This window comes from Pituophis catenifer, unplaced genomic scaffold, assembly GCF_029215685.1.
Source record: "Pituophis catenifer annectens isolate HBS135680 unplaced genomic scaffold, rPitCat1.0.hap2 SCAF_10, whole genome shotgun sequence".
Taxonomy (NCBI): Eukaryota; Metazoa; Chordata; class Lepidosauria; order Squamata; family Colubridae; genus Pituophis; species Pituophis catenifer.
This window is the reverse complement of record NW_027256890.1, coordinates 29,724,072-29,747,686: the sequence shown is the minus strand read 5'-3', so window position 1 is coordinate 29,747,686 and position 23,615 is coordinate 29,724,072. Positions and strand designations below refer to the sequence as shown.

The following is a 23,615-nucleotide window of genomic DNA, read 5'->3' as shown; positions in this document are numbered from 1 at the left end:
CGGTGGGATGCACCAGCTGGGATAATTTTTAGATATAAGGGAGAAGGATATCGGTTGAATACCGTGGAGAAGGCACAACATTTTTATAGTACTATTCTTAAGGAAAGAACACCATCTCCACGTACATCTACAGTTTTGGAGATTAAGGAGAGTGAAGAGAGGCAATTGGAAGAACAGTCTAAGCAGGAATTAGAAGTGCAAGGTGCAGAAGGAGGTTTTCTGAGTGAGCCCTTGTTGGATTCTTCTCCAATTTTGGATTTGATTCAGTTGACTGAAGTTAAAGATCAACGTATAACTAGAGCTCAATCCAAGTTACTTAAACAAAAGCAACAACAACAACAGGAAAGACAAGACAAGAAGGCAGCTAAGAGTACCCCACAAGAGAGTGGAGCTATGGGAGGAGCAAGATCGAAGCTCTTGGATGAACTTCAAATATTTTGCCCTGCAGGATGTCTTGACGGTAAAGAGTGATTCTTTCTCGGGGTTGGTCAGCCAGATGTTTAGGCTGGATTTGGCGATTCTGTCCAGCTGTCGAGTCCCTCCCAAGGACCCGGGATAGGCAAATGTGGCTGTTGGATGGACAACTCGTCCCATGGGACAATTCAACCATTCAATTTAACTCATTTCAATAGTTAAAAAATGATGGTCATTTTTGTCATTTACATTTGTTTTGTCCCTCCTCTGGCATCTTTTCACTAATGATTCTATTCCACTATTTCTCTGATATTTGTGTCTCTCTTGTCCCACGGCAAGGAGGAAGGGAGGAAGGGAGGGAGGAGATTATAATAAGAGTGAGGGAGGGTCTCAGGGAAGTCCACAGGTGCCCCTGACACGAGAGACGTTGAGCTGGCCACTCCCACCTCGGCCACGCCCCCCTCGAGGTCAAACACAACCTTGATTCGGCCCTCCATGAAATCGAGTTTGACACCCCTGTCATAGAGCCTCGCAGCTGTTCCGAGTAAAGCTGCCTTCTGCAATTGACTGATGCAGATTATGTTGATGCCGATGGGATTCATTTTAGCAACAGAAATTTTGGACTCATTGTGGTCATAAGTCGAGGACTACCTGTATTTGTGATGGTTGCAGCATCCTGGGGGGGGTGTCACCTGACCACCATTGGCGAACTGCCCAACTGGCTTCCGACAAGCCAAAGTCTACGGGGAAAGCGAGATTCGGCTAATGACTGCATTATTCACTTAAGGACCACAGGGATTCATTCAACCCTGGCAAAAAAAGGTCATAAAGCCAGTCACAAGTCGCCTAACATCCACCTTGGTAAGCACCCCAAATTCTGGTCGTAAGTCAAGGACTACTTATACAGGAAGTCCTCGACATACAGCCATTCATTTAGTGACCGAGCTGGGATGCTGCAACCGTCATAAAGATGAGTCATTGGCCAAGTGTTCAAATTTTGATCACGTGACCATAGGGATGCTGCAATGGTCATAAGTGTGAAGAATGGTCGTAAGTCCCTTTTTCAGTGCCATTGTAACTTTGAACAGTGACTAAATACTAATAGCACTTAGACTTACATACCGCTTCACCGTGGTTTACAGCCCTCTCTAAATGAGGACCCAGGTTCTTCTCCTATCTGGGTCCTCATTTTACCGACCTGGTAAGGACGGAAAGCTGAGTCAACCTGGAGCCGATCAGGATGGAACTGCTGAACTTCTGGCAGTTGGCAGAATTAGCCTGCAATACTGCGTTCTAACCACTGTGCCACCACGGCTCTAAATGAACTGTTGTAAGACTAGTTGTATTCCAGAAATCTTCAATTGCTACTCTAGTTTTCAGTCTAAAATAGACCTCAATTGACCAATGTCTCAAATTTGTTGAGTTCCTTAGATTTTCTCCCCAGTCCTGGCAACTTCTGTGGCTCTTCCAACTGTGAATCACAAATTCTTCCTTTCCTCCTCCTCCTTTGTTTTTCCGGGCAGCACATTAATCCCTGGATTGAATCTCCCAAGGGACACGAGAGAGAGAGGGCCATCAAGAGCATCAGACACCTCCTGAAGTTCGTTTCTGAAAACGTCAATTTCGACGTAAGTCACCGTTTGGGATGCGAAGTGAGATGTTTTCAAAGAAAGGAAGAAAAAGAAGAAAGTCCTGCTGCCTTTTGGAAAAAGCATCTTTGGGATGTGACCAGGAGGATAGAAGGAGTCCCGCTTGATGAAGGGGTTGGAGGAGAAAACCTCCACAGTCCCTTCCAGCAATTGAGGTTCTGGGATTCAAAGATTCTAAGATTCAGAGATTCAAAGATTGTATGATTTAGAAATTCAAAGATTCTATGATTCTAAGATTCTATTATTCAAAGATTCTAGGATTCCCTGATTTTATGAATCTATGACTATGATTCTAGTCTTCTAAGATTCAAATATTGGATAATTCTAAAATTCTAAGATTTTATGTTTCTAAGATTCTGTGATTCTAGAATTCTAAAAGGTAGGATTCTAGGATTCTATGGTGCTATGCTTCCTATGCTCTGATTTCAGCTGGCTGAAACCTTCATGAGCCCCCCTTCTCATCTTTCCCCTCCTTTTTGCTTCCTTTCATTAGACCACAGGTGACTTTTCTTTGCTGGGACAGCTGGTGGCTTTGCTGGGCCTGCACGTTGGCGACACCAGCAAAGAAGTTGGCCAGACGTCCGCAGAGGCCGCCTACCACCTCCACCACCTCATCATGAGCAAAATGGGTGAGAAAGTTGGACTCCAAGGGCTGCCAGGAGCCCAGGGATGCGCACTGCCCAGGAGAGCACTGGGTGGCACAGCTTGTGGCGTGACCAAGACCCCGGTCGTTTGCCTGGGCAGAGATGCCTGGAATTGGCCGTTGGTATTGGCACCTCTCAGGGCCAGGGGTCATTTGAAGACTGAGTTTCTCACGTTAAGTGGATCCGTTAGGCCAGTGGTCGGCAAACTCATTAGTCAACAGAGCCAAATATCAACAGTACAACGATTGAAATTTCTTTGGAGAGCCAAATTGGTTAAACTTAAACTAGATAGGTAGGTACATTGTTATTAACTTAATTAGGGTACTCCTAAACTGGCCTTTACTAAGAACGTCCTCAATCTGATGGAGGTACGTTCGCTGAGGTCGACCCCTTCCATCTCTCCCATCCACACTCGTCCTGTATACTTCTTTCGTCTATCTCCTTTCGTTCATCCTCTTTATATGTCCAAACCATCTCCTCGACACTACATCTTCTTTCACTCCACAACGTTCCCTAAAATTAACTTAATAAACTTTACTTAAAGTTTTAAGTCTTAGTTAAACTATAGGTACGTTGAATCAAACTTGATCTCATACTTAATAACGATATTATTTATTGATAAAATTAAATTTCTTACAATTGACCTTACAATATCCATAAAATTAAATCATGACAATGACTGACAAACACTAATGTGAACAATGGCCTTGCATCTCCTTGGAAAGTTTGAGTAAGTCAGGTTTGTATGTTGTTTTTAATTTTAGGCACGATTCCAGGTTCTCATCAATAAGACAACTTCTCAATTTACTCTTGATAAGGTTCATGCTTGAAAATGATTGTTCGCATAACTATGTAGACCCGAATAAGGAAAAAACAGCAAACGCTATTTTTTTCAGTTGATGATATGAGTCAGGAATACTATTCCAGGTGTTAAAAATCATCATATCTTCCTTCTCCGGGTCTTTCAAAGCAGACCACTTGTGCTGTGAACTAAGTTCACATTTATTTTTCTCCAATATTTCTGTATCAGCACAAAGACCTTCAAATTTCGAGCTCCACAATTCTTTGTTTTTGAAATCCAGCAATTGCATTTCAAAGTTGCCAATGTCAATATTAAAGGGAGAAAAATTTAATTCTGTTACAGTAGCATTAAGAGGCTTTTTAACAAAGGCTAACGTCGCTTTGCTGTTTCTGAATTCCTGAAACCTGTTGAGAAAACCTTCCCTCATATTTAAAAGTGTTGTTTTGAAATAGCAAATGTCAATATCAGAATTATTTTCTTGGCGATGTTTCAACAGGCTTGGAAAGTGAATCAAAGTTTCTCTTTCAAAATCTTGAGCAAAAAGAGATCATTGGTTTTCGAATGAAATAACTTCTTCTAACATCGAAAAAATGGTGTTTCCTTTCCCCTGTAGTTTACGATTAAGCTGATTTAGATGAGATGTAATGTCTACCATGAAATAAAATTTTTAGATCCACTGATTGTTCGTTAGTTCTGGATAGCGAATCCCCTTCTCATGGAGAAATGCTTTAATTTCTGTTAATAAGGAAGCGAAACGTTTCAAAACGTTTCCTCTTGATAACCAACGTACCTTGTTATGCAGCAGAAGATTGGCGTACTCTCTCTCCATTTCAACTAAAAATCCTTTAAATTGGCGATGATTAAGAGGTTTAGTTATAATGGAGTTGATAATCTTAATCACCAATTCCATAACTTTGCAAATTTCTTCTGGAAATGTCTGAGCACAAAGCGCTTCTTGATGAATGATGCAATGGTAAGTAAGTACCTCGTGATTAATTTTTTCTTTCAAAATAGCAACAAACCCGTTTCTTACGCCGGTCATACTTTTCGCCCCGTCTGTTGAAATTAAGACAATTTTATTGAGTGGAATATGATGTTTTTCAATGTACTCAATTACAGCATTGCCATGTCCTCTCCACGTGTTTGACCTTTGAGTGGCAGTAATCCTAAAATTTCTTCTTTAGGACCTGTAGATGAAATAAATCGTACAAAAAGTGAAACTTGCGCTGTATCATTTATGTCACAAGACTCGTCAACTGCTATTGATAAAGCTGAAACCAATTTAAGATCTTCGACTTGCTGGTTGGTTATATTCGAAGACATTTTGACTGTTCTGTCTTTCACTGTTTTAGCAGACAATGGTAACTCTTTAATTTTTTTTAGAATATCGGCTTTGTTCTTAAAATCCCGAAATAGCTCTTCGGATGCATTTATAAAACAACTTTTTATGTATTCGCCGTCTGTATATGGTTTTCCTCTCTTAGCAATCTTTTGACTAACCACAAAACTTGCAATATTAACATTGTTGGAAGATTGAATCCAGTAATTAAATACAGAACTTGATTTTTCTTGACTCTTCTGAAGTTCCTCAACTGCTTTCTTCCTTGCATCACCGACAGGATATTTACTACTAAATGACACGTGTTTAGTTTTAAAGTGTCTCTCCAAATTTTATTTCTTGTTATGCACCAATTTTTCCTGACAAATAAGACAGGTCGGAAGGCCATTTAAGTTTTGAACAAACGCGAAAGTCTCGGTCCATTCAACTTTAAATTCATGGTTTTCGTCTTCTGTTTTTCTTTGCTTCTTCTTTGTAGCCATGTCAAACAGGGCACCTAAAAAAATGTTTCATTTTATAATAATAAAGCCACCAACACAAAATAATTACAATTCTTAAATTGATGACAAAAATACCTGTAGGATTTGCAGCTGGTTGGAAAAATACAGGTAACTTTATGCTCCGAGTAGTTACTTTTGTCACCCGCGCGTGATTTGCGGATGCGACTAGCACTAACCACTGCACAAGGAGATTGCTGACTGACTGGCTCACGCAACTCGTGCATGAATCGCGTGCGCCTCTCCCACGCTGCGTATCCCATGGCCCACCTGCGCCGCGTCTCCCGTCTCCCGTCTCTCGCCCGCAAGACACCCCCACTTCTTCTAACGCCACTTCTTCAGAATAGACTCGCCCAGGCCGAAAACCGACTTCTGCGCATGGGCCACGAAGTTTCAATCGCACTGTGCGTGCGCGCCCGCAGGTGGTATTTTGTGGAAGAGCCACACTCAAGGGGCCAAAGAGCCGCATGTGGCTCGCGAGCTGCAGTTTGCCGACCACAGAGTTAGGCTAGGCATCTGCCATCAGCCAGCCTGGGCTTGTGAGTCTTGGCACATGGATTGGGTCTTAGCGTGTTTTGCAAAGCCACCTTTTAGTCATTGGATGGCTGCATGTATTGCAGGAAGCCAGAAAACGGGTTAACCAAGTTACGGGTTGAGTGGGCATTGTTAAGGAAAGAGCTAAAGAGGGTTTATAATTGCAATACATTATTTGTTAATTTTATAGTTTCAACCCCATTTTACGTGTCTTCTAATTTTTAATTGGGAGCCGTCCACAATCGGTTGAAAGACAGGCACTTATATCAATGGTTTACCTAAAGAAAAGGATCGGTTAAATTTGGCTAGTTAAAAGCTTAACCCAGTGGCAACTTTAAGCCATGTGGATTTCAATGCCCAGAATTCCCCAGGCAGCACACAATCAATTCACAACCTAATGCTTCATTTGCACATCAGACCAAGGTAGTCTGGGTTAAATCCGGTTTGATTCATTCATTCCTTTGTTCATTCGTTTGTTGGTTCATTCCTTCATTCCTTCATTTATGTAATTTGTCTCTTATGTAGCCCTATATTTCCCCTCCATTTACAGTCCCATCTATTGTGTTAACCTAGAAAAGGGGTTACAGGTAGTCCTTGACTTACAACAATTCATTTAGTGACCATTCAAAGTTTAACCGGCACTGAAAAAAAGTGACTTGTGATTGTCTTTCACACTTACGACCGTTGCAGCATCCCCATGCTCACGGGATCAAAATCTGGACACTTGGCCACTGACTCCGATTTATGACGGTCGCAGTGTCCCAGGGTCATGTGATCCCTTTTGTGACCTTCTGCCAAACAAAGTCAATGGGGAAGACGGATTCACTTAACAACCGGGTTGCTAACTTAACTGCTGCGGCAATTCACTTAACCACGTTGGCAAGAAAAAAAATCGCAACATGAGGCAAAACTCGCTTCATAACTGTCTTGCTTAGGACTCAATGGTGGCCGTAAGTCGAGGACTGCCTGTAATTGGACCACTAAAGAGGTCATTGTACCTGTTTCGTTCCTGATCAGTGAGATAAGAGAAAGGGGGGGGCAGAGAAAGAGGGAGCGAGGGGGGAGGAGGAGGACTGGTGTCTCTGAGCTTTGTTGTTTTCTTGTGAAGGTTTCATGACCCAACTAGGTAACGAGAAAACCACCGAGCCCAGAGAGCACCAGGGACCCCTCAGGTCAGCCCTGAGCTACAGAGCTTCTCTTCTGTTGGAACGACTAAACCGGCCGTCAGACGAAGGATCTTCAGAAGTTCCGAATGCCAAAATCTGACCTTCTCTTGTTTTCCTCCCTCCAAAGCCAAAGAAATGGATGAGAAACCTAGAAACAAGAAGGGGAAGGTCGTCAGTTGGCTGAGGGAAGACTTCTCCTTTTCGGGGCCAACAATATTTTATAATAACGTCTCCAAAATGGCTACGGTACGTTTTCGTTCAGCATTTTGCCTGGCTTCTTATTGACCTTCCTTTCTCTCCTCCTCTTGACCTGGAGATACTCAAAAAAGTCAATATCACAGTGGGGACGGCAGGCTCCAAAGGCCGGAGGGTGGATATCCATCCCCCACAATGTCTAGGAGCAGGCGATCTCGGCTGCCATGTTGGCTTCTTTCACCCACATCCTAATATCACGTGGTGGATGTCATGGAATACGGCCTGCCTCTCTACATGGGGTGCTGTCCCCAGATACGGGTCAAAGTCTCTGGCTTGTCAAAACCCTGATGCATCTCTTCATGGTCTCCTTTTCTTCTTTCCGATAGGCCTTTGGCGAGCATCTGAGCCCGTCACAAATAAACGACCTGATCTTAAAAGCCTTGGCAGCTCTGACACACCTGGACAAAAACATTTCACACACTGCGGGACTCCTGCTCAATTCGTTCTTGGAGGAATGTGGGATGGAAATGGAGGAGGTAAGAAAATGGCAGGGTTTGGAGCAAAAGGGATAGAGGAGATTTTGTAGAAAAGAAAGATGAGAATGGGTGAGACCTTGTTGACTTGGTGACAACACTTCGGCTGGATTTAAGAAGGCTAGGGTTGGATGGAGACCACCAGGTAATCTTAGGGCTGTTGAGAAAGTCGGTCATCCCTTGGATTTCTCTTTTGCCATAGCTGCCCATGATCCTCAAGGAGATCTACCGACGTCTCCCGAAGATCTTGGACCCTGCCACCAAACAACAAACGCTAAAGGCAGTGTGTCACCTGGCGTCCAAACGGGTGAACAAAGTCGTGGATATTCTCCTCGAGTGCTCGGTGGCGTGCGATGGGTAAGAAGAACCTCAAGGAGATGTGCCTCCTGTTTTCTTGTACTCTACAGAGATTCTCAACCATTTGCGATAGGGGTGAATATCTGTAGCTTGGGGTGGGCAGGTCATGTGCTGATTGGGAGGGGAGGTTGCATTGGGGTGGTTGAGGGCCAGTGCAGTCGCTGGTTGGCTGTGCAGTCGATCTGAATTCTGAGAGCTTCCTAGGCTGGTTGTCTCCACCATCCAGGTCATGATTGTCCCAAAGGTGCTTTTCCAAAAGGCAGCTGGACCTCCTTGGTTTCTTAACTTTCTTGGTCGCCACACTGTAGAAACAATGCAGAGACTCTGAAAGAGTGCAGAGAAGAGCAACGAAGATGATTAGTGAACCGGAGCCTAAAACATATGAAGAAGAGTTGCAGGAATTGGGTCTCTCTAGTTCAATGAAAGGAAGGATTGAGGGGGGACAGGATAGCAGTGTTCTGATATCTGAGGGGCTGCCACAAAGAGGAGGGGGTCAACCTATTTTCCAAACCACCTGAGGGCAGGCAAGAAGCAAAGGATGGAGACGAATCAAAGAGAGAAGCAACCTACAATGTGCAGAACTTTCCTAGCAGCGCAAACAATTAACCAATGGAACAACTTGCCTCCAGAAGTTGTGGGTGCACCATCACTGGAGGTTTTCAAGAAGAGATTGGACAGCCATTTGTCTGAAATGGGATAAGATTTCCTGCCTGAGAAGCAGTTTGGAGTACAAGACCTCCAAGGCAGGGGTGAAATCCTCTGGTTTGGTCTGGTTCGCCCGAACCGATAGTAATAATTGCTACTGTTTGCCCAAACCGGTAGTAAAAAAAACGCTTTAAAAAGTACGACAATCAGCTGTGCCGGGCAATGTCGGAACCTTTTTGTAATTTCTAATTTCAGCATTTTTTTACTACCAGTCAGCTGTGAGAAAATCAGCTGTGCCTGATTGTCTGTGAGGTTCCTGTTTGTTGCAGGGGCCATTTTGTGTAAAGTCCAGCTGCTTCTGCATTGTATGTGAGTCAGTTGTGTAGCTTTTGTGTTACTTTTGTGTAAAGTGTGATCGTTTGCTTTTGAGCTCTCTGTGATTCAGTGAGGTTCTGCATTGTGTGTGAATCAGTTGTGCAGCCACGCCCACCCGGACACATAACCACCAAGCCACGGCCGCCTGGTCATATGACCACCAAGAAACGGCCACCCGGTCACATGCCCACCAACCAACGCCCACAGAACCAGTTGGGAACATTTTTGAATTTCACCACTCCATTTTTCATCATTTCCCCAATCCATTTTTCCACCTGTACAGAAGTGCTAGGGAGCTGTGGAGGGCACTGGCTGCAGACCCCTATGCTAACCTGAAGATCATGAAGCCCCTCCTCAAAAGGCTTGATGACCAAGGCCCCAGCACCGAAGCTATTGGGAGGAGATGCATCATGCCCATTGCGGTAAGCCCTCAACCGGTGGCTCTCCTTTCCTTAGATCTGCAGGTGGGCCAGGCCTGAGGAAAGGGGGAAGGGGCTGAGCAGAAGAGTCACCCTCGGGGGTCTCCTCATCAGGAGCAGGCACGCCCTGGCTGGAGGGAGGCAGAGGGCAAACTGGTGGGGGCTGAAATCGGAGCAAAATTTGACGTAAGCCCCCCTTCCCCCCAAAATGCCCCATTGAAAGTAGAGGCATCTGTGGGCTTCCTCACCAGAACAGCTTTGATATTCATCCATCCATCCATTCATCCACCCATTCATCCAGCCAGCCAGCCAGCCAGCTCTATCATCTATCCACCCATCCATCCATCGGTTCATCTTTTCATTAATCCATTCATTCATGTATCCGTTCATTGATTTATTCGTTTATTCATACATTCCTTCATTTATTCATTCCTTTACTCATCCAATCATTCATAATTCAATTGATTCCTTTATTCATTTCTTACGTTATTTCTTACAGAAATAACTAAAAAAGAGTTTGATTTAAGAAAATACATGATAGGAACCAACAAAGGCAAACACCCAACGGAGTACTTTGTGTCATATCTTATTTTAAATATTCTTAATCTGTATTTTTATTATGTGTTATATTGTTTTATTACATTGTTGTAAACTTCCCAGTGTCAGATTGCTCAGATGGCCGGTGGAGAAATTTAATTAATTAAGACCAATAGATTTGTGACTTCCGGTTTGCTGCTTGTCCCCGCTGGACGCTCCTCCAGGATCGTCGAACCCACTGCCTGTAAGAGCCGCCTTTTTCAGCGGAATGGCGGCTTGAAAAAACTCCGTTTCCATTAGGAAACGGAGATAGAGCCGGCTGGGGTGGGTAGAGTCCTCTGCCTAATCCCAAAAGTTTTTTATTTACTTTTGGGAGGGAGCGGAAGAGACTCCCCGTATCCCCAGCCGATGCTCCGGGCTCTGGGAAATCTCTGCTACACGCAGAGCTAGGGGGCAAAAGCAAGCCTGTAAATCTGTCAAATAAATTAATTAAAGAAGATATGAGCTGGACCTCTGATCCTGAAGCGCAAGTATTCTTTTTATTCTATTTTGCCTAAGAAGTGAAGTGAAGGGAAAAAAGTTTTTTTTTAAAATGGCGATTGCTGCTGCGGCTTGAAGAGAGGCTGAAAGGGAAACTCCTTCCGTTTTCAATTACAAAGTAGCGGAATGAATACTTTTGGCTGTAATTGAAGGCAAAATCTCACTCTCACTTCTGTTTTTTTTTTCTTGTTTTTTTTTTTTCTCTTTGAGGATCTGATATTGATCTTGGTTGGAAAAAAGTTTTTTTTTCTCTCTTTTCCAGTAAATTTTGTCTGTGTGGAAAAATGGCACTGAGACTTATAAAACTAGACAAACAGGCAGTGGGGGGGGGATTCCCCCATTAATAAATTACATCAACAAGTTTTAACTCTCCAGTCTCAGAAACCTGACTTTAATATAATAGAATTTCTTCTTGAGGAGATTGTAAGAAGGGATGAGATTGTGAATCAGCAACTTGAAAAATTTAAGTTGGAAATCAAAGAAATTGGTGAATTGGTGAAATCTAAGTTTGGCTTTTTGGATCGAAAGATTTTAAAAGTAGCTAATGGCTTAGCAGACTTTATGACTCAGTTGGAAGCAAATACTAACTCTAAAATGAAAGAAACTGAGGAGAATTTGGATGACAAGATCCAAAAAATTAAAAAGGATTTGGCAAACATTCAGTATAATAGTTCAGAAGACAAACTTAAAATGGAGGCTGATCAAAAGACTGTTAATGAAGAAAATGTACAACAGAGGATTGAAAGAGAAGTTTTAATGATCCAATACAATTTTACAGAATATGCAATTAGACTGAGAGGTTTGCAGGAAGATGACAGAGATTTAAGGAAGATATCTTCTGAAATTCTGGCTGGGATTTTAAAGGTTCAACCTGATGAAGTGTTTTGCAGGATTGACAGAATTTATAGAATAAACTCCTGGTTGGCAAAACAAAGGCAATTGCCTAGAGATGTGGTGATTTATTTTACAGACAAAGAAATTAGAAATAATATTGTCCAGAATTCTTATGATTCTGCTTTGCAATTTCGTGGAAGAAAGATTTGGATTTTTAAGGAACTCCCGCCCAAGATGTTAATGGAGAGGAAGAAATTTGGTTTTCTAGTGAATGAGTTAAAAAAAAGGAATATTCTATTTAGGTGGGACGTCCCAGTTGGTTTAATATTGAGACACCAAGGAGTAAGATACCAACTGAATACTGTCGAAAAAGCGGAAGAATTTTATCAAAAAATTTTAAAAATAAATCTAACATCTTTAGGCATAACACAGGACAAGCAAAAGGAGTTGGAAATAAAGGGAAAACATCAAATTACAGAGGCTGTGGTAGATAAACTGTCTTTGGACTCCTTAGATACCCCAGCTGGACTGTCTATAAATTTGAGAGCAGTGTCATCTGATTCTAATGTGATGAACTATCAACTTACAGACAAGTGCGTAAATCAACCAGTTGATATACAAGTGATGGAAAAGACATATGAGATAATAAAACAAAACCAACAAGATCATTTTACAAAGCAGAATGACAACCAATCAGCTGATACACAACTTGTAGGAAGGAAATCTGGATGGAAATGCAACCCGCAAAAGAAAAAGAAAAGAAACAGATCTCGTAGAAATAGTAGTTTCTAAACCAAGCAACAGTGAAGCCAGGGATTTTAAAAAAATAAATGAATATGTGAAAAGATATTGGAGGCGAATTATCGTTTAATACTATCTTGAGGAAAGTGGCAGATCTCTGCAATGCCGTGATTTTGGGATGTGGAAAGAGCCTTACATTGTTGGATTTGAACTATCTATTTTGGATTTCTTTTACCGATAAATATATTATATCTATTTTGAGTTACAAGGCAAGAGAGTCATGCTGGGGCATGCAGAAGATCTGGCTGTTACCCACTAAGATGATGGGGATTTATAATCCTGATGAAAACCACAATTACAACTATATGGAATATAATTATAATGTCACTCGGGTGGTTGTTTTTACTTTTATATATACATGAGGATATTCATTATTGATGGGGGCAGAAGATGACTGAAGATTTTGAATAAACTGTTGCACCAGGATGCTATGTTACCCTATTATGGATGACGGATTTAACAATCTAGTGGAAAGACATCAAAGAAGATACTAAATGAATTATAAATTTAAAGTTATTGTCTTTTCTCTTTTTATAAAATGGAATGTATATATAGACATATGTATATTTTAGCAGAGTGGGCAGTGGATTATATTTAGAATTGTAGTGCATGGTAATCTTGCAGGAAACTGGGTTGAAATAGGCTAGTTTAGCGATTGATTAGTTTAAGAAAAAGGATTTTTAAGTCATATATTTTGGGGAGTGGAAGAATTGGATAGAACTGAATAAATGTTAAATTTGGAGAAGGCTGCTTTGAAATGTTAAATTAATATATATAAAAGTAAAGGTTATGTTGTTGTAATAATAATAATATTTTATAAGTTTGGGGGAGGAGAAAAAGGGTAGATTGTGAAAAGCGGAGAAAAGCAGAGTTATAAGAATACTATGCTAAGGGTCAGTATTTTGAGGAGTGAGTAAGGGCATGGTAAAATATTATGTAATTAATTATGAATTAGCTTATTGTTGTGAAGAAGAAGTCACAGGGGGGGATGGGTGGTGAGGGCGGGTTGGGGAAGAAGGGAGGAAAAGGGGGAAAAACTTGTATTTGAAAAACTTTTTCAATTAAAAAAAAAAAAAAGACCAATAGATTTGTAGTCCAGGTTTGAACTGTGGGGTCCTTGGTGCTTACTGAGCTTGGTGGTTTTCTTGCAGATGTTTCCCGACCCAACCAGTCTAACCCTACCTCTAAGCCTAACTCTTCTAGCACTGATGATGTTACCTAGCTGGGTCATGAAACATCTGCAACCAAAAAACACACGCTCAGACAGCACCCAGGGCCCCTCCAAGGACCCCTAAGAGGTGGAGAGTCAAGAGCCCACTTAGGAATGAAGACAAACAGAAACGTGAGGTTACCGATCTCTTTGTCCCCAGTTCTGTCTCACTTGTGCTACTCGTTGTCTCCCTTTTGTCCTGTATCTACACCCCACTGGCCTCTCAAAGTCTGGAGGGGGTGTAGAATGGGAGTTTCAGAAGTCCCACTTCTAGCAACCTTTGGCTCCGTGTCTCAGACATGGACATTCCTGGCTCAGGTTTCATGGACATGAGGATTTTTTTCTTTCTCTGGGCACAATGAGAATGTATCTGCCGAACAAAACTCTGCATTGGCGACAAGAAGGGCATCCAGCCAGGAAAGCCTCAGCTCCATTCAGTTGCCCAGACTCCACCCCGCAAGGGATTAGGGGGTCGTTAAAAGAAGAAATAGATGAGGATGAATCTAAGTAACCTGATGAGCCCGAGCTGACTCTCCTCTCCTCCTGTTTCTAGGCCACCAATGCGCTCTCCTTCCTCCTCTCGCTTCCTGAGGCAGCAACCATTGTCCAGCATAAGTTCTCCAGCCTGCTCCTGGCGCTCGTGACGCACATCTATTTTCTGCTGGGAGCAGGCAAGGGCGGGTCAGAACTGACCTACCATCTGGGGTAAGGAATCTCCTGGGCCCAATCTGGATCCTTTCTCCATTTCTGCAAAGCTCAGGAAACAGTCGTTAAGTGAAGTTTGTCCCATTTTGCAACCTTTCTTGCCAGAGTGGTTAAGTGAATCATTGCACTGGTTAAGTCCCATGGTCGTTAAGTGAATCTGGCTTCCCCGTTGACTTTGCTTGTCAGAAGGTCCCAAAAGGGGATCGCGTGACTCTGAGACACTGCGACCGTCATAAATATGGGTCAGTTGCCGAGAGTCTGAATTCTGACCACATGACCATAGGGCTACTGTAACGGTCGGAAGTGCAGGGGGATCAGCTGAATGATTGGCACCAACTCTTCTGCCTTTGTTTCATTTAGCAACGCAGTCAAAGCCGTCAAACACCTCATCTTGCGCACCGGCTATCAGGAGGAGTTCAAGGACTTAGATATGGTTCAATGTTGGGCGATGCTGATGAGTCCTGAAAGTGTGTTTGAAGGCATTTTCCACCTGGTCCGGTAAGAAATTAAAAGTCAAAAGAGCTTGGCTACGAGGGGCAGTGGGTGAGAGAGGGAGGGGAGGCAGAGGGAGAGGAGGAAGAAGAGGAGGCAGAGAGATAGGGGGAAGGGGAGAGAGAGGGAAGGGGAGAGGGAGAGAAAGAGGGAGAGAAAGAGGGAGAGAGACACACAGAAGGCAAAAGTGTGAGAGAGGAAAGATTAGAGGGGAGGAGAGGGAGGGGAGAGGGAGAAAGAGAGAGGGAGGGTGAAAGAGAGAGGGAGGGTGAGAGAGAGAGAGGGAGGGTGAGAGAGAGAGGAAGGGGAGAGGGAGAGAGGGAGGGTGAGAAATTCTCTAAATGGAGTAATTCATTGAGTAATTCATTTATCGATCATTCAGCTCATGATTTCTCTAGCTTGGTGATTTTCTTCTCCCTAACCAGCAGATCTTGTCTGATCTCTCCATATTTATTCTCTTAGGATCTTGTTCAACTACTCGAAACATGAGCTGAAGGTCATGTTCCGACAGGCCGAGACCTACGTGCGCCACCCCGATTTAAGACACAAAACCATTGGGATGGTTTTCTTTTCGGAGGTGAGGAGACCTTGAGATGCACCCCAACCTTCTGGAGCTCAAGGAAAGTTGCCCAGGGTTCAACAGAACTTTATGGTTAGAAACTAGAAGTTGTGGGTTCTCCATCACTGGAGGTCTTGAAGAAGAAACCAGACAGCCATTTGTCTGACATGGTAGAGGGTCTCCTGCTTCACCAGGGGGTTGGGCTAGAAGACCTCCAAGGTCTCCTGGTATTCTGTTAATCACTGGAATGGCTTCCCTCCAGAAGTTGTGGGAGGGAGGGAGGGAGGGAGGGCGGAATGAAGGAAGGAAGGAAGGAAGGAAGGAAGGAAGGAAGGAAGGAAGGAAGGAAGGAGATTGAGGGAGGGAGGATGGGAGGAAGGGAGGAAGGAAGACTCAATGACCCCAAATTCCTTTTACTTTTTGCATTATTTTTTGTATTCCTCCGCCACCCCCCGTCGCAGGGGTGTGGAACCAGTAAGATGGTTCCGCCCCAGGCGCCTGATGGAACCCGAAAGTTTCCTGATGGAGCTTGGGTCATTTCCCGCCTCCTTAGCCCACGATTCATCTGAGTCCCTTGTCGCGGCCTGGGAACAGGCTGCGGTGGGGGCCTTGGATCGAATCGCGCCTTTGCGGCCTCTGATCCGACGCAGATCCCGGGCGGCTCCTTGGTTTACCGTGGAGCTCAGGGAAATGAAGCGTTGGAAAAGACGCCTGGAGGGTGGTTGGAGATCCTCCCGATCCGAGTCCGACCGAACACAACTAAGAACCCATATTAGGTCTTATCTTGTGGCGATGGAAGTGGCGAAACGTAACTATTTCGCTACCCTCATTGCATCTGCAGAAAATCGCCCAGCAGCCCTGTTTAGAGTGACCCGCTCCCTCCTTAATCAGGGAGCGAGGGAGGACCCCTTACAGGGCCGTGCTGAGGATTTTGCACAGTTTCTGCAAGATAAAATCACTCAGATTCGGACCGGGTTGGACTCCGACTGGACAGAGTCCGTTGAGGTGACAGGGCCTAGTCTCGGTGGAGACATCTGGGTTGAGTTTGAGCCTGTTTCATTGGATGACGTGGACAGGATTATGGGTAGGTTGGGGTCTTCCACATGTTTACTGGACCCTTGTCCCTCCTGGCTTGTTTCGGCAGCCAGGGAGGTGACTGGAGACTGGATCCAGGCTATTGTCAACGCTTCACTAAAGGAAGGGGTCTTTCCCGCTGCGCTTAAAGAGGCGGTGGTTCGACCCCTCCTTAAGAAGCCTAACCTGGATCCTGACGTACTTAACAACTACCGTCCAGACTCCAACCTTCGCTTTTTAGCGAAGGTTGTTGAGTCCGTGGTGGCACAGCAATTCCCTCAATTCCTGGAGGAAACTGACTACCTGGATCCTTACCAATCTGGTTTCAGGCGTGGCCACAGCACGGAAACGGTATTGGTCGCCCTAGTAAATGATCTCTGGCGGGCCAGGGATGGGGGTTGCTCCTCCATCCTGGTCCTTCTTGACCTCTCAGCGGCATTCGATACCATCGACCATGGTATCCTGCTGCAGCGGCTCAGGGGGATAGGGTTAGGAGGCACTGTTTTACAGTGGTTCTCCTCCTATCTCTCGGGCCGTCTGCAGTCTGTTTGGGCAGGGGGTCAGGGATCCTCCCAGAGGCCTCTCACTTGTGGGGTGCCTCAGGGATCGGTTCTCTCCCCTCTGCTCTTTAATATCTATATGAAACCGCTGGGTGAGATCATCCGTGGTTTTGGGGTGAGGTATCATCAATATGCTGATGATACCCAGCTTTACACCTCCACCCCTGACCACCCTAGGGATGCCCTTTCCGTGATGTCCCACTGCCTGGAAGCGGTGCGGGTTTGGATGGGGAGGAACAGGCTTAGACTCAACCCTTCCAAGACTGAGTGGCTGTGGATGCCGGCATCCCGGGATCTGGAGGTTCCATCCTTAATGATCGGAGGTGAAATCCTTGCTCCCTCCGACAGGGTCCGCAACTTGGGTGTCCTCCTGGATTCTCGGCTGTCTTTAGATGACCATCTGACGGCCGTAACCAGGGGGGCCTTCGCACAGGTCCGTCTTGTGCGCCAGTTGCGCCCGTTCCTAGACCGGGATGCCCTCGCCACGGTCACTCACGCCCTTGTTACCTCTAGGTTGGACTACTGTAACACCCTCTACATGGGGCTGCCCTTGGGATGTGTCCGGAGGCTTCAGCTAGTCCAAAATGCAGCCGCGCGGGTAGTTACGGGGGCGTCTAGATACTCCCGTGTAACACCTCTCCTGCGTGAGCTGCACTGGCTACCGGTGGCACTCCGGATACGTTTCAAGGTGCTGGTGCTCACCTATAAAGCCCTTCATGGCTTAGGCCCGGGGTACTTGCAGGACCATCTCCAGCCGTTCTCCCATCGTCCTGTGCGCTCTCACAGAGTCGGCCTCCTCAGGGTGCCGTCGGCCAAACAATGTCGGCTGACGACCCCCAGGGGGAGGGCGTTCTCTGTGGGAGCCCCGACCCTCTGGAATGGATTGCCCACTGAGCTCAGGACAGCCCCCGACCTTCTTTCCTTCCGTCGCGAGCTGAAGACGTGGCTCTTCCGCCAATTAAACAGATCCGTTTGGGGGTACACTGATATAATTTTAATTGGGTTACTGATTTTAATTTGGTATTGTGTTGTGATTTGTATTGAAGTTGTCATTTTGTAAGCCGCCTTGAGTCCCTAGGGAGAAAGGCGGCATATAAATCGCAATAAATAAATAAATAAATAAATAAATATTCTTGCAACTATCATTTACACTACCTATCAGACAGTCACAAAAGGGATGATGTAACCTCGAAACACTGCGACCGTCACATATATATATATATATATTTATATGCCGCCATTCTCCCGAGGGACTCAGGGCGGCTTACAAAAACAATATCCAATACAAATCACAATAAATTAAAATCAACAACCCAATTAAAACAATTTAAAATTATAACAATGTACACCCATAACGGATCAGTTAAGTTGACGAAAGAGCCACATCTTCAACTCAAATATGGACCGGCAAGTACCCAAATTTTGATCACATGACCATGAGGATGCTACCATGGTCATAATTCTGAAAAATGGACGTATCTCTTTTGTCAGTGCCGTTGTGACTTTCAGCGGTCACTAACCGAGGACTGTGTTTATTTTCTTTTTCTCTCCCCGTAATGGCTGAAAGTGGCATCTTTAGTAGAGGCTCTCAGGGAAGTTCCCTTCCTTTGCTTGGCTAATGCTCCGTATCTCCACTCTTCTTCCTCAGTTGCTGTACCATCCGGAAATTTGCCAATTCTTTGTCATCCAAGACATCCTCCAGGTGCTGAAGGAATGGATGACACAGCCATATCCGCTGATACAGACTTTCAGCGTTAGAGGACTGGGGAACCTCATCCAACACCCGTTTGAGGTAAGAGATGGGGGGCAGGAAGGGAGTGGCTTCCAAGGTAGTAGCAGGTGTGACCTCGCTCTCTGGGAAGTCTACAAGGCTGGGAAGGATAGAAGAAGGAGAAGAAGAAGGCAACCAGCAGAAAGAGGACAGCTAGAGTGGTGTCTCTTCTCCAAAGATGGCTGCAACCCTGGAAGATCTGAAGGTGCAAGTAGAGGCCAGATCCTCTTGGAGGACATTTGTCTGAAATGGTATAGGGGTTCTGGCTTGAGCAGGGGTTGGACTAGAAGACCTCCAAGATCCCTTCCATCTTTGTGATTCTGTTAAGGACCAGGGGAGACCTGAGAGCCATCTTCCAGTATTTGAAGGGCTGCCCCAAAGAAGAGGGGGTCAACCTATTCTCCAAAGCCCCTGAAAGCAGAACGAGAAGCAGCGGATGGGAACTAATGAAGGAGAGAAACAACCTGGAACTTAGGATAAATTTCCTGACACCGAGAACAATTCATCCTTGGAACGACTTCCCTCCAGAAGTTGTGGCTGCTCCATCACTGGAGCTTTTCAAGAAGAGACCAGGCAGCCATTTGTGCAGCAGAGTCTAGGGTCTCCTGCTTGAGCAGGGGGTTGGACTGGAAGACCTCCAAGTTCCTTTTCAACCCTCTTCTTCTATGCTCTGTGGCCTTCTCTTGCGTTTGTCATGATCGCTGCAAGACTCAGAGAACTCCAGTGACCATGTTTAATTGCTCGTTTCTTTCCCTGCTTCCTCCAGAAGAACATCTTGGAACCCCTCTTGATGCCAGTGCTAAACTGCGCTTGTCACGAACAGAAGACCTTGGCAAAAGAAGCTATAAGGACCCTGCGTTTCCTCCTCAGGAACCTCGATATCAAAACCCATGCGGTGAAGGCAGTCAACCTCATTCCGCTCCTTCTGAAACATTTTCATGATGTAAGTCAACCAAATCATAACAAACTGGTTTTCCACCACTCCCTCCCTTCCTTCCTCCCTCTCTCCCCCTCTTCCCTCCCTCTCTCCATCTCTTTCTCCCCCTCCTCACTCCCTTCATCCCTCCCTCTCTCTCTCTTTCTCTCTCTCTCTCTCCCTCCTTCCTCCCTCCTTCCCTCCCTCCCTCCTGCACTCCCTTTCATTCTCCCTCTCCCTCTATCTCTCTCTTTCTCCCATAAGGATGGCCTGAGTACCATCTGCAGAATTCTAATTTTATCAAAAATGCTTAGAAAGATCTGAAACAGTGTGTAAGCTTGCAGATGATCCTTGAGCCCTTCTAGAGAGCTGGAGAAGTGCCAGAGGAGGTGGAAGAGAAGGAAGGTTGCCCCTCTCTTCAGCTTCACCAAACCAGGTGTCTGCCTAGAAAATCTAAACCACCACACGGCCTATCTAGCAAAATGCCCTAGATTGGTCATCTAGATTGGTGTTGCTTGATCTCAGACACTTTAAGATGTGTGGACGTCAACTCTGCTGGCCTGAGAAGTCCAGAAGGAGCTGCTGAGATTGAACAACTCTGGTCTAAATCAGGATTTCTCAACCTTGGCAACTTTAAGAGGTGAGGACTTCAACTCCCAGAACTCTCCAGCCAGCATACTGGAGTTGGGCTCCCCATCTTTGGGGCAACCATGACCTGGATGATTGACCATCTCCATGGACATTGAACTGGGAATAGGTGTGCTCTGAACTTGTGTGTTCTCCTGCAAACTTCAAGAAACTTCTGCATGGCTATTCTGCTATTGGAGGGACTAACCTGTCTCTCTTCCTTCCTAGGACGACATCGAACTGAGGAATACCTCCATCACTATTTTCGGCATGCTCCTGAAAGGACTGAAGGAGATACGGAATAGTAATATGGCCGAAAACATCCTGAACAGCCTTATTCCCCTATTCATACAACTGTCAAATGGTCGGACGAAAGAGGTGAGTTGAAGGGCTGGCTAACATTGTAGCCAGCCCTTCAAGACATTGTAGACAATCCTGAAGTTGTGGAGACCTTGGTGCTCCCTGAACTTGGTTGTTTCCTTGAAGACTTGTTTCATGACCCAACTAGGTGACAGGATCTCCCTCTTTCCTCCCTCGGCCAGGTCTCCAGGAAGACCCTCGACTCCTGCGTGTCCTTTATGAACTGGGGGGGCTTTCCCAGCAACTTGTTTGACTATGAAATGTACACCAGTCTCCATAGCATGTACTCCAACATCTGCTATGTGGTTGTAAGTAGGAGCCAAGCTGGCCTGTTTTCTTCCAGATTAGAGTATACTAACCGTTTATTTCTTTATTTTGCCCTGCCTTTCTTATTTTTATAAATAGTTCAAGATGGTGGGCATCCCTAATACTTCTTCTTTTCTTCACAACAACCCTGTGAGGTGGGTTGCCCTGAGAGAGAGGGACTGCACCAAAGTCACCCAGTGGCCATCCTGACTAAGGAGGGACTAGAACTCCCAAAGTCACCCAGCTGGCTTTCATGCCTAAGGCAGGACCAAAACTCACCATTCCCTGCTCGTTGGCCCAAAGTCACCCAGTCCGCTTGCTTGCCCAAGGGGGGACTAGAACTCACCGTCTCCTGGTAATTAGCCAAAATCACCCATCCAGCTTTCATGCCAAAGGCGGGACTAGAACTCTCAAGTCACCCAGCTCACTATCATGATGAAGGCGGGACTAGAACTCACCGGTTCCTGGTTTCTTGCCTGAGGCGTTAAGCACTAGACTCAACTGACTAGAGGGATTCTTCTTGGGTTTTTGCTCTCTCGGGAACAGCAGAGGTTCCATGCAACCATGAGGACTAGAAACCTTGCTGGTTTGTGGGTTTGAGGCTTGGAAATGGCAGTTTGTGGGAAAAGGAAATTAGGACGTAGAGGGGGGCAAAATATAAATGCATTTATAAGTTTAGAAGCCATTTCCTTATCATTTTTCTTTCCCTTTTCTTTTTCTATTTTCTTTTTTCACTATCTGCTATTTTTCTTTATTTTCCTTTATGCTTTTAATTTGGATAAAACTGTCTCTAATAACATAAATATCAATTAGTATAGTAAAGTATAGCATAGTATAATAATGTCACAGTTTAGTACAGTACAGTAAGTTGTTGAGGACACGAGGACTAGAAACCTAACCAAGAAAGCAGCCCCTTGGTAAAAAAAATAAAAAAATAAAAAAAGGAAGCTCTATACTTCAGCCCTGTGAGGTGGGTTGCCCTGAGAGAGAGGGACTGCACCAAAGTCACCCAGCTGGCCATCATGACTAAGGAGGGACTAGAACTCCCAAAGTCACCCAGCTGGCTTTGACCAAGAAAGCAGCCCCTTGGTTAAAAAAAAAAAATTTAAAAAGGAAGCTCTATAGTTCATTGGCTTGTTTGTTGCCTTGTTTTCCCCAGATGAATAAATGCAAGCAAAACCTTCCTGCGATGTTGGATCAGATGCTGGGATTCCTGAGGAGCCGGAACTCTTCCCATCGCGAGGCAGCTGCCCTCTTAATTGGTAATCACCAATGCCAACTCTGGAAGGAGGGCAGGAAAACCCAAGACAGGCGGGCGGCCTTATCACCAAAAGAATCTATGCCGAATTAAGCCATGTCGCTTAATCAGACTGGAAGCTGCTCTTATACCGTGTGGCTTCTCCGGAACTGCTACGATCGCGCAACAGTTTCTCAGGCAGTTCCTGCCCTCTTTCTTAAGGGTATCGCTGCCGTTGTTAAGTTAGTCACATGGTTGTTAAGTGAATCTGGCTTCCTCCCGGATTTGGCTCAGCCGAAGTGATCTTTGACCCCCAAGACACTGTAAGCGTCATAAATACGAGTCGGTTTGCCAAGCATCCGGATTTTGATCTTGATGTGGCAACGCTTCTAAGTGTGAAAAGCAGTCGTAAGTCACTTTTTTCAGTGCCATTGTAACTTTGAATGGTCACTAAATGAACTGTTAGAAGTTGAGGACTACCTGGCCTGTATCCCTCTCTCTTGTATAGGCAAACCCACAGCCGTGGTTTTTCCTCTGGAAATATTTCCAGCTGGCCTCCCATTCTAGTATTAACTGGATTCAAGGCTGCTTAGATTTTTTTCCAAGATGATGGTTGTTTGCACAGCCCTAGAACATAAAGTAATAGAGTTGGAAGGGACCTTAGAGGTCTTCTAGTCCAACCCCCTGCTAAAGCAGGAGACCCGATCCCATTTCAGACCAGTGGCTGTCCAATCTCTTCGTTAATCTCTTCTTGAAAGCCTCCAGTGAGACCTGGAGACAAAAACATAGGAAGATCGGCTACCCCTAGTCCTTCTTATTATTAGACAGACCCAATCCCTGGAACCATCCCGTAAAGTCCCAAAGCGACTCTTCCAAGTGGAAACCAGTGAATTGCGCGTTTTTTTCCTGAATCAGTCGATTTAGCCGTCTCTGTTAACCCCACCAACGTTTTCTTTTTACGTGCCCAGGCTGCTGCGCGCAATACATGCAACCAGAAGTGATGACTTCAAAACAAATGAAAGAAGTTTTCCTCGGTGAGTTTCAAAGTTCCCTCGCTTGAAACAAGGAGTTTTTCTCCAGAAGCTCTTTCGCTGATCAGGGCTGGTTCTCAGGGTTGATCCCAGAAATCCTTTGCTTTTTGGATTCGTTTCAGGTCTCCAGGATCTGCAAGGCGATTCCGAAGCCTCAGTGGCTCAGGCTGCAGCTGACTCAATGCAAGAAATCTTTCGGCAGTGTGGCCATCTGATCAAGCCGGGTCTTGTTAGTAGTCAACTCCCCTCCAAAGTCATCAGGAGGATCTCCGAGACCAAGCAATAATAGTTTCATAGTTTCATAGTTTTCATTATTGTCATGGCACCTCATAGAATGAAATTAAGTGCCATCCTCACTGTATATTATACTTTTTAAAAACCCTATAAAAATAAAACAAAAACACACTTCCTTCACATTGTATGCAATTGAATTAAAAAACCCTGGTATTGTATTAATATTGCACTGTACGTAGAATTGTATAGTTA

At 44.9% G+C, this 23,615-nt stretch overlaps 1 protein-coding gene across 1 annotated transcript in view; it reads left to right on the top strand.

Annotated features, from left to right (window-relative positions):
* Positions 1-23,415, top strand: part of LOC139322426 (maestro heat-like repeat family member 5) — a 34,533-nt gene extending 11,118 nt beyond the window's left edge. Inside the window, exons 13-28 of the mRNA XM_070951526.1 lie at positions 1,938-2,042; positions 2,557-2,692; positions 7,173-7,291; positions 7,627-7,776; positions 7,976-8,130; positions 9,434-9,572; positions 14,045-14,196; positions 14,557-14,694; positions 15,151-15,265; positions 18,530-18,673; positions 19,419-19,595; positions 20,424-20,573; positions 20,738-20,863; positions 22,021-22,123; positions 23,067-23,132; positions 23,252-23,415. Of these exons, the coding sequence (XP_070807627.1) occupies positions 1,938-2,042; positions 2,557-2,692; positions 7,173-7,291; positions 7,627-7,776; positions 7,976-8,130; positions 9,434-9,572; positions 14,045-14,196; positions 14,557-14,694; positions 15,151-15,265; positions 18,530-18,673; positions 19,419-19,595; positions 20,424-20,573; positions 20,738-20,863; positions 22,021-22,123; positions 23,067-23,132; positions 23,252-23,415 (2,139 nt within the window). The remainder of the gene's footprint in view (positions 1-1,937; positions 2,043-2,556; positions 2,693-7,172; positions 7,292-7,626; positions 7,777-7,975; positions 8,131-9,433; positions 9,573-14,044; positions 14,197-14,556; positions 14,695-15,150; positions 15,266-18,529; positions 18,674-19,418; positions 19,596-20,423; positions 20,574-20,737; positions 20,864-22,020; positions 22,124-23,066; positions 23,133-23,251) is intronic.
* The last annotated feature ends 200 nt before the right edge of the window (positions 23,416-23,615 follow it).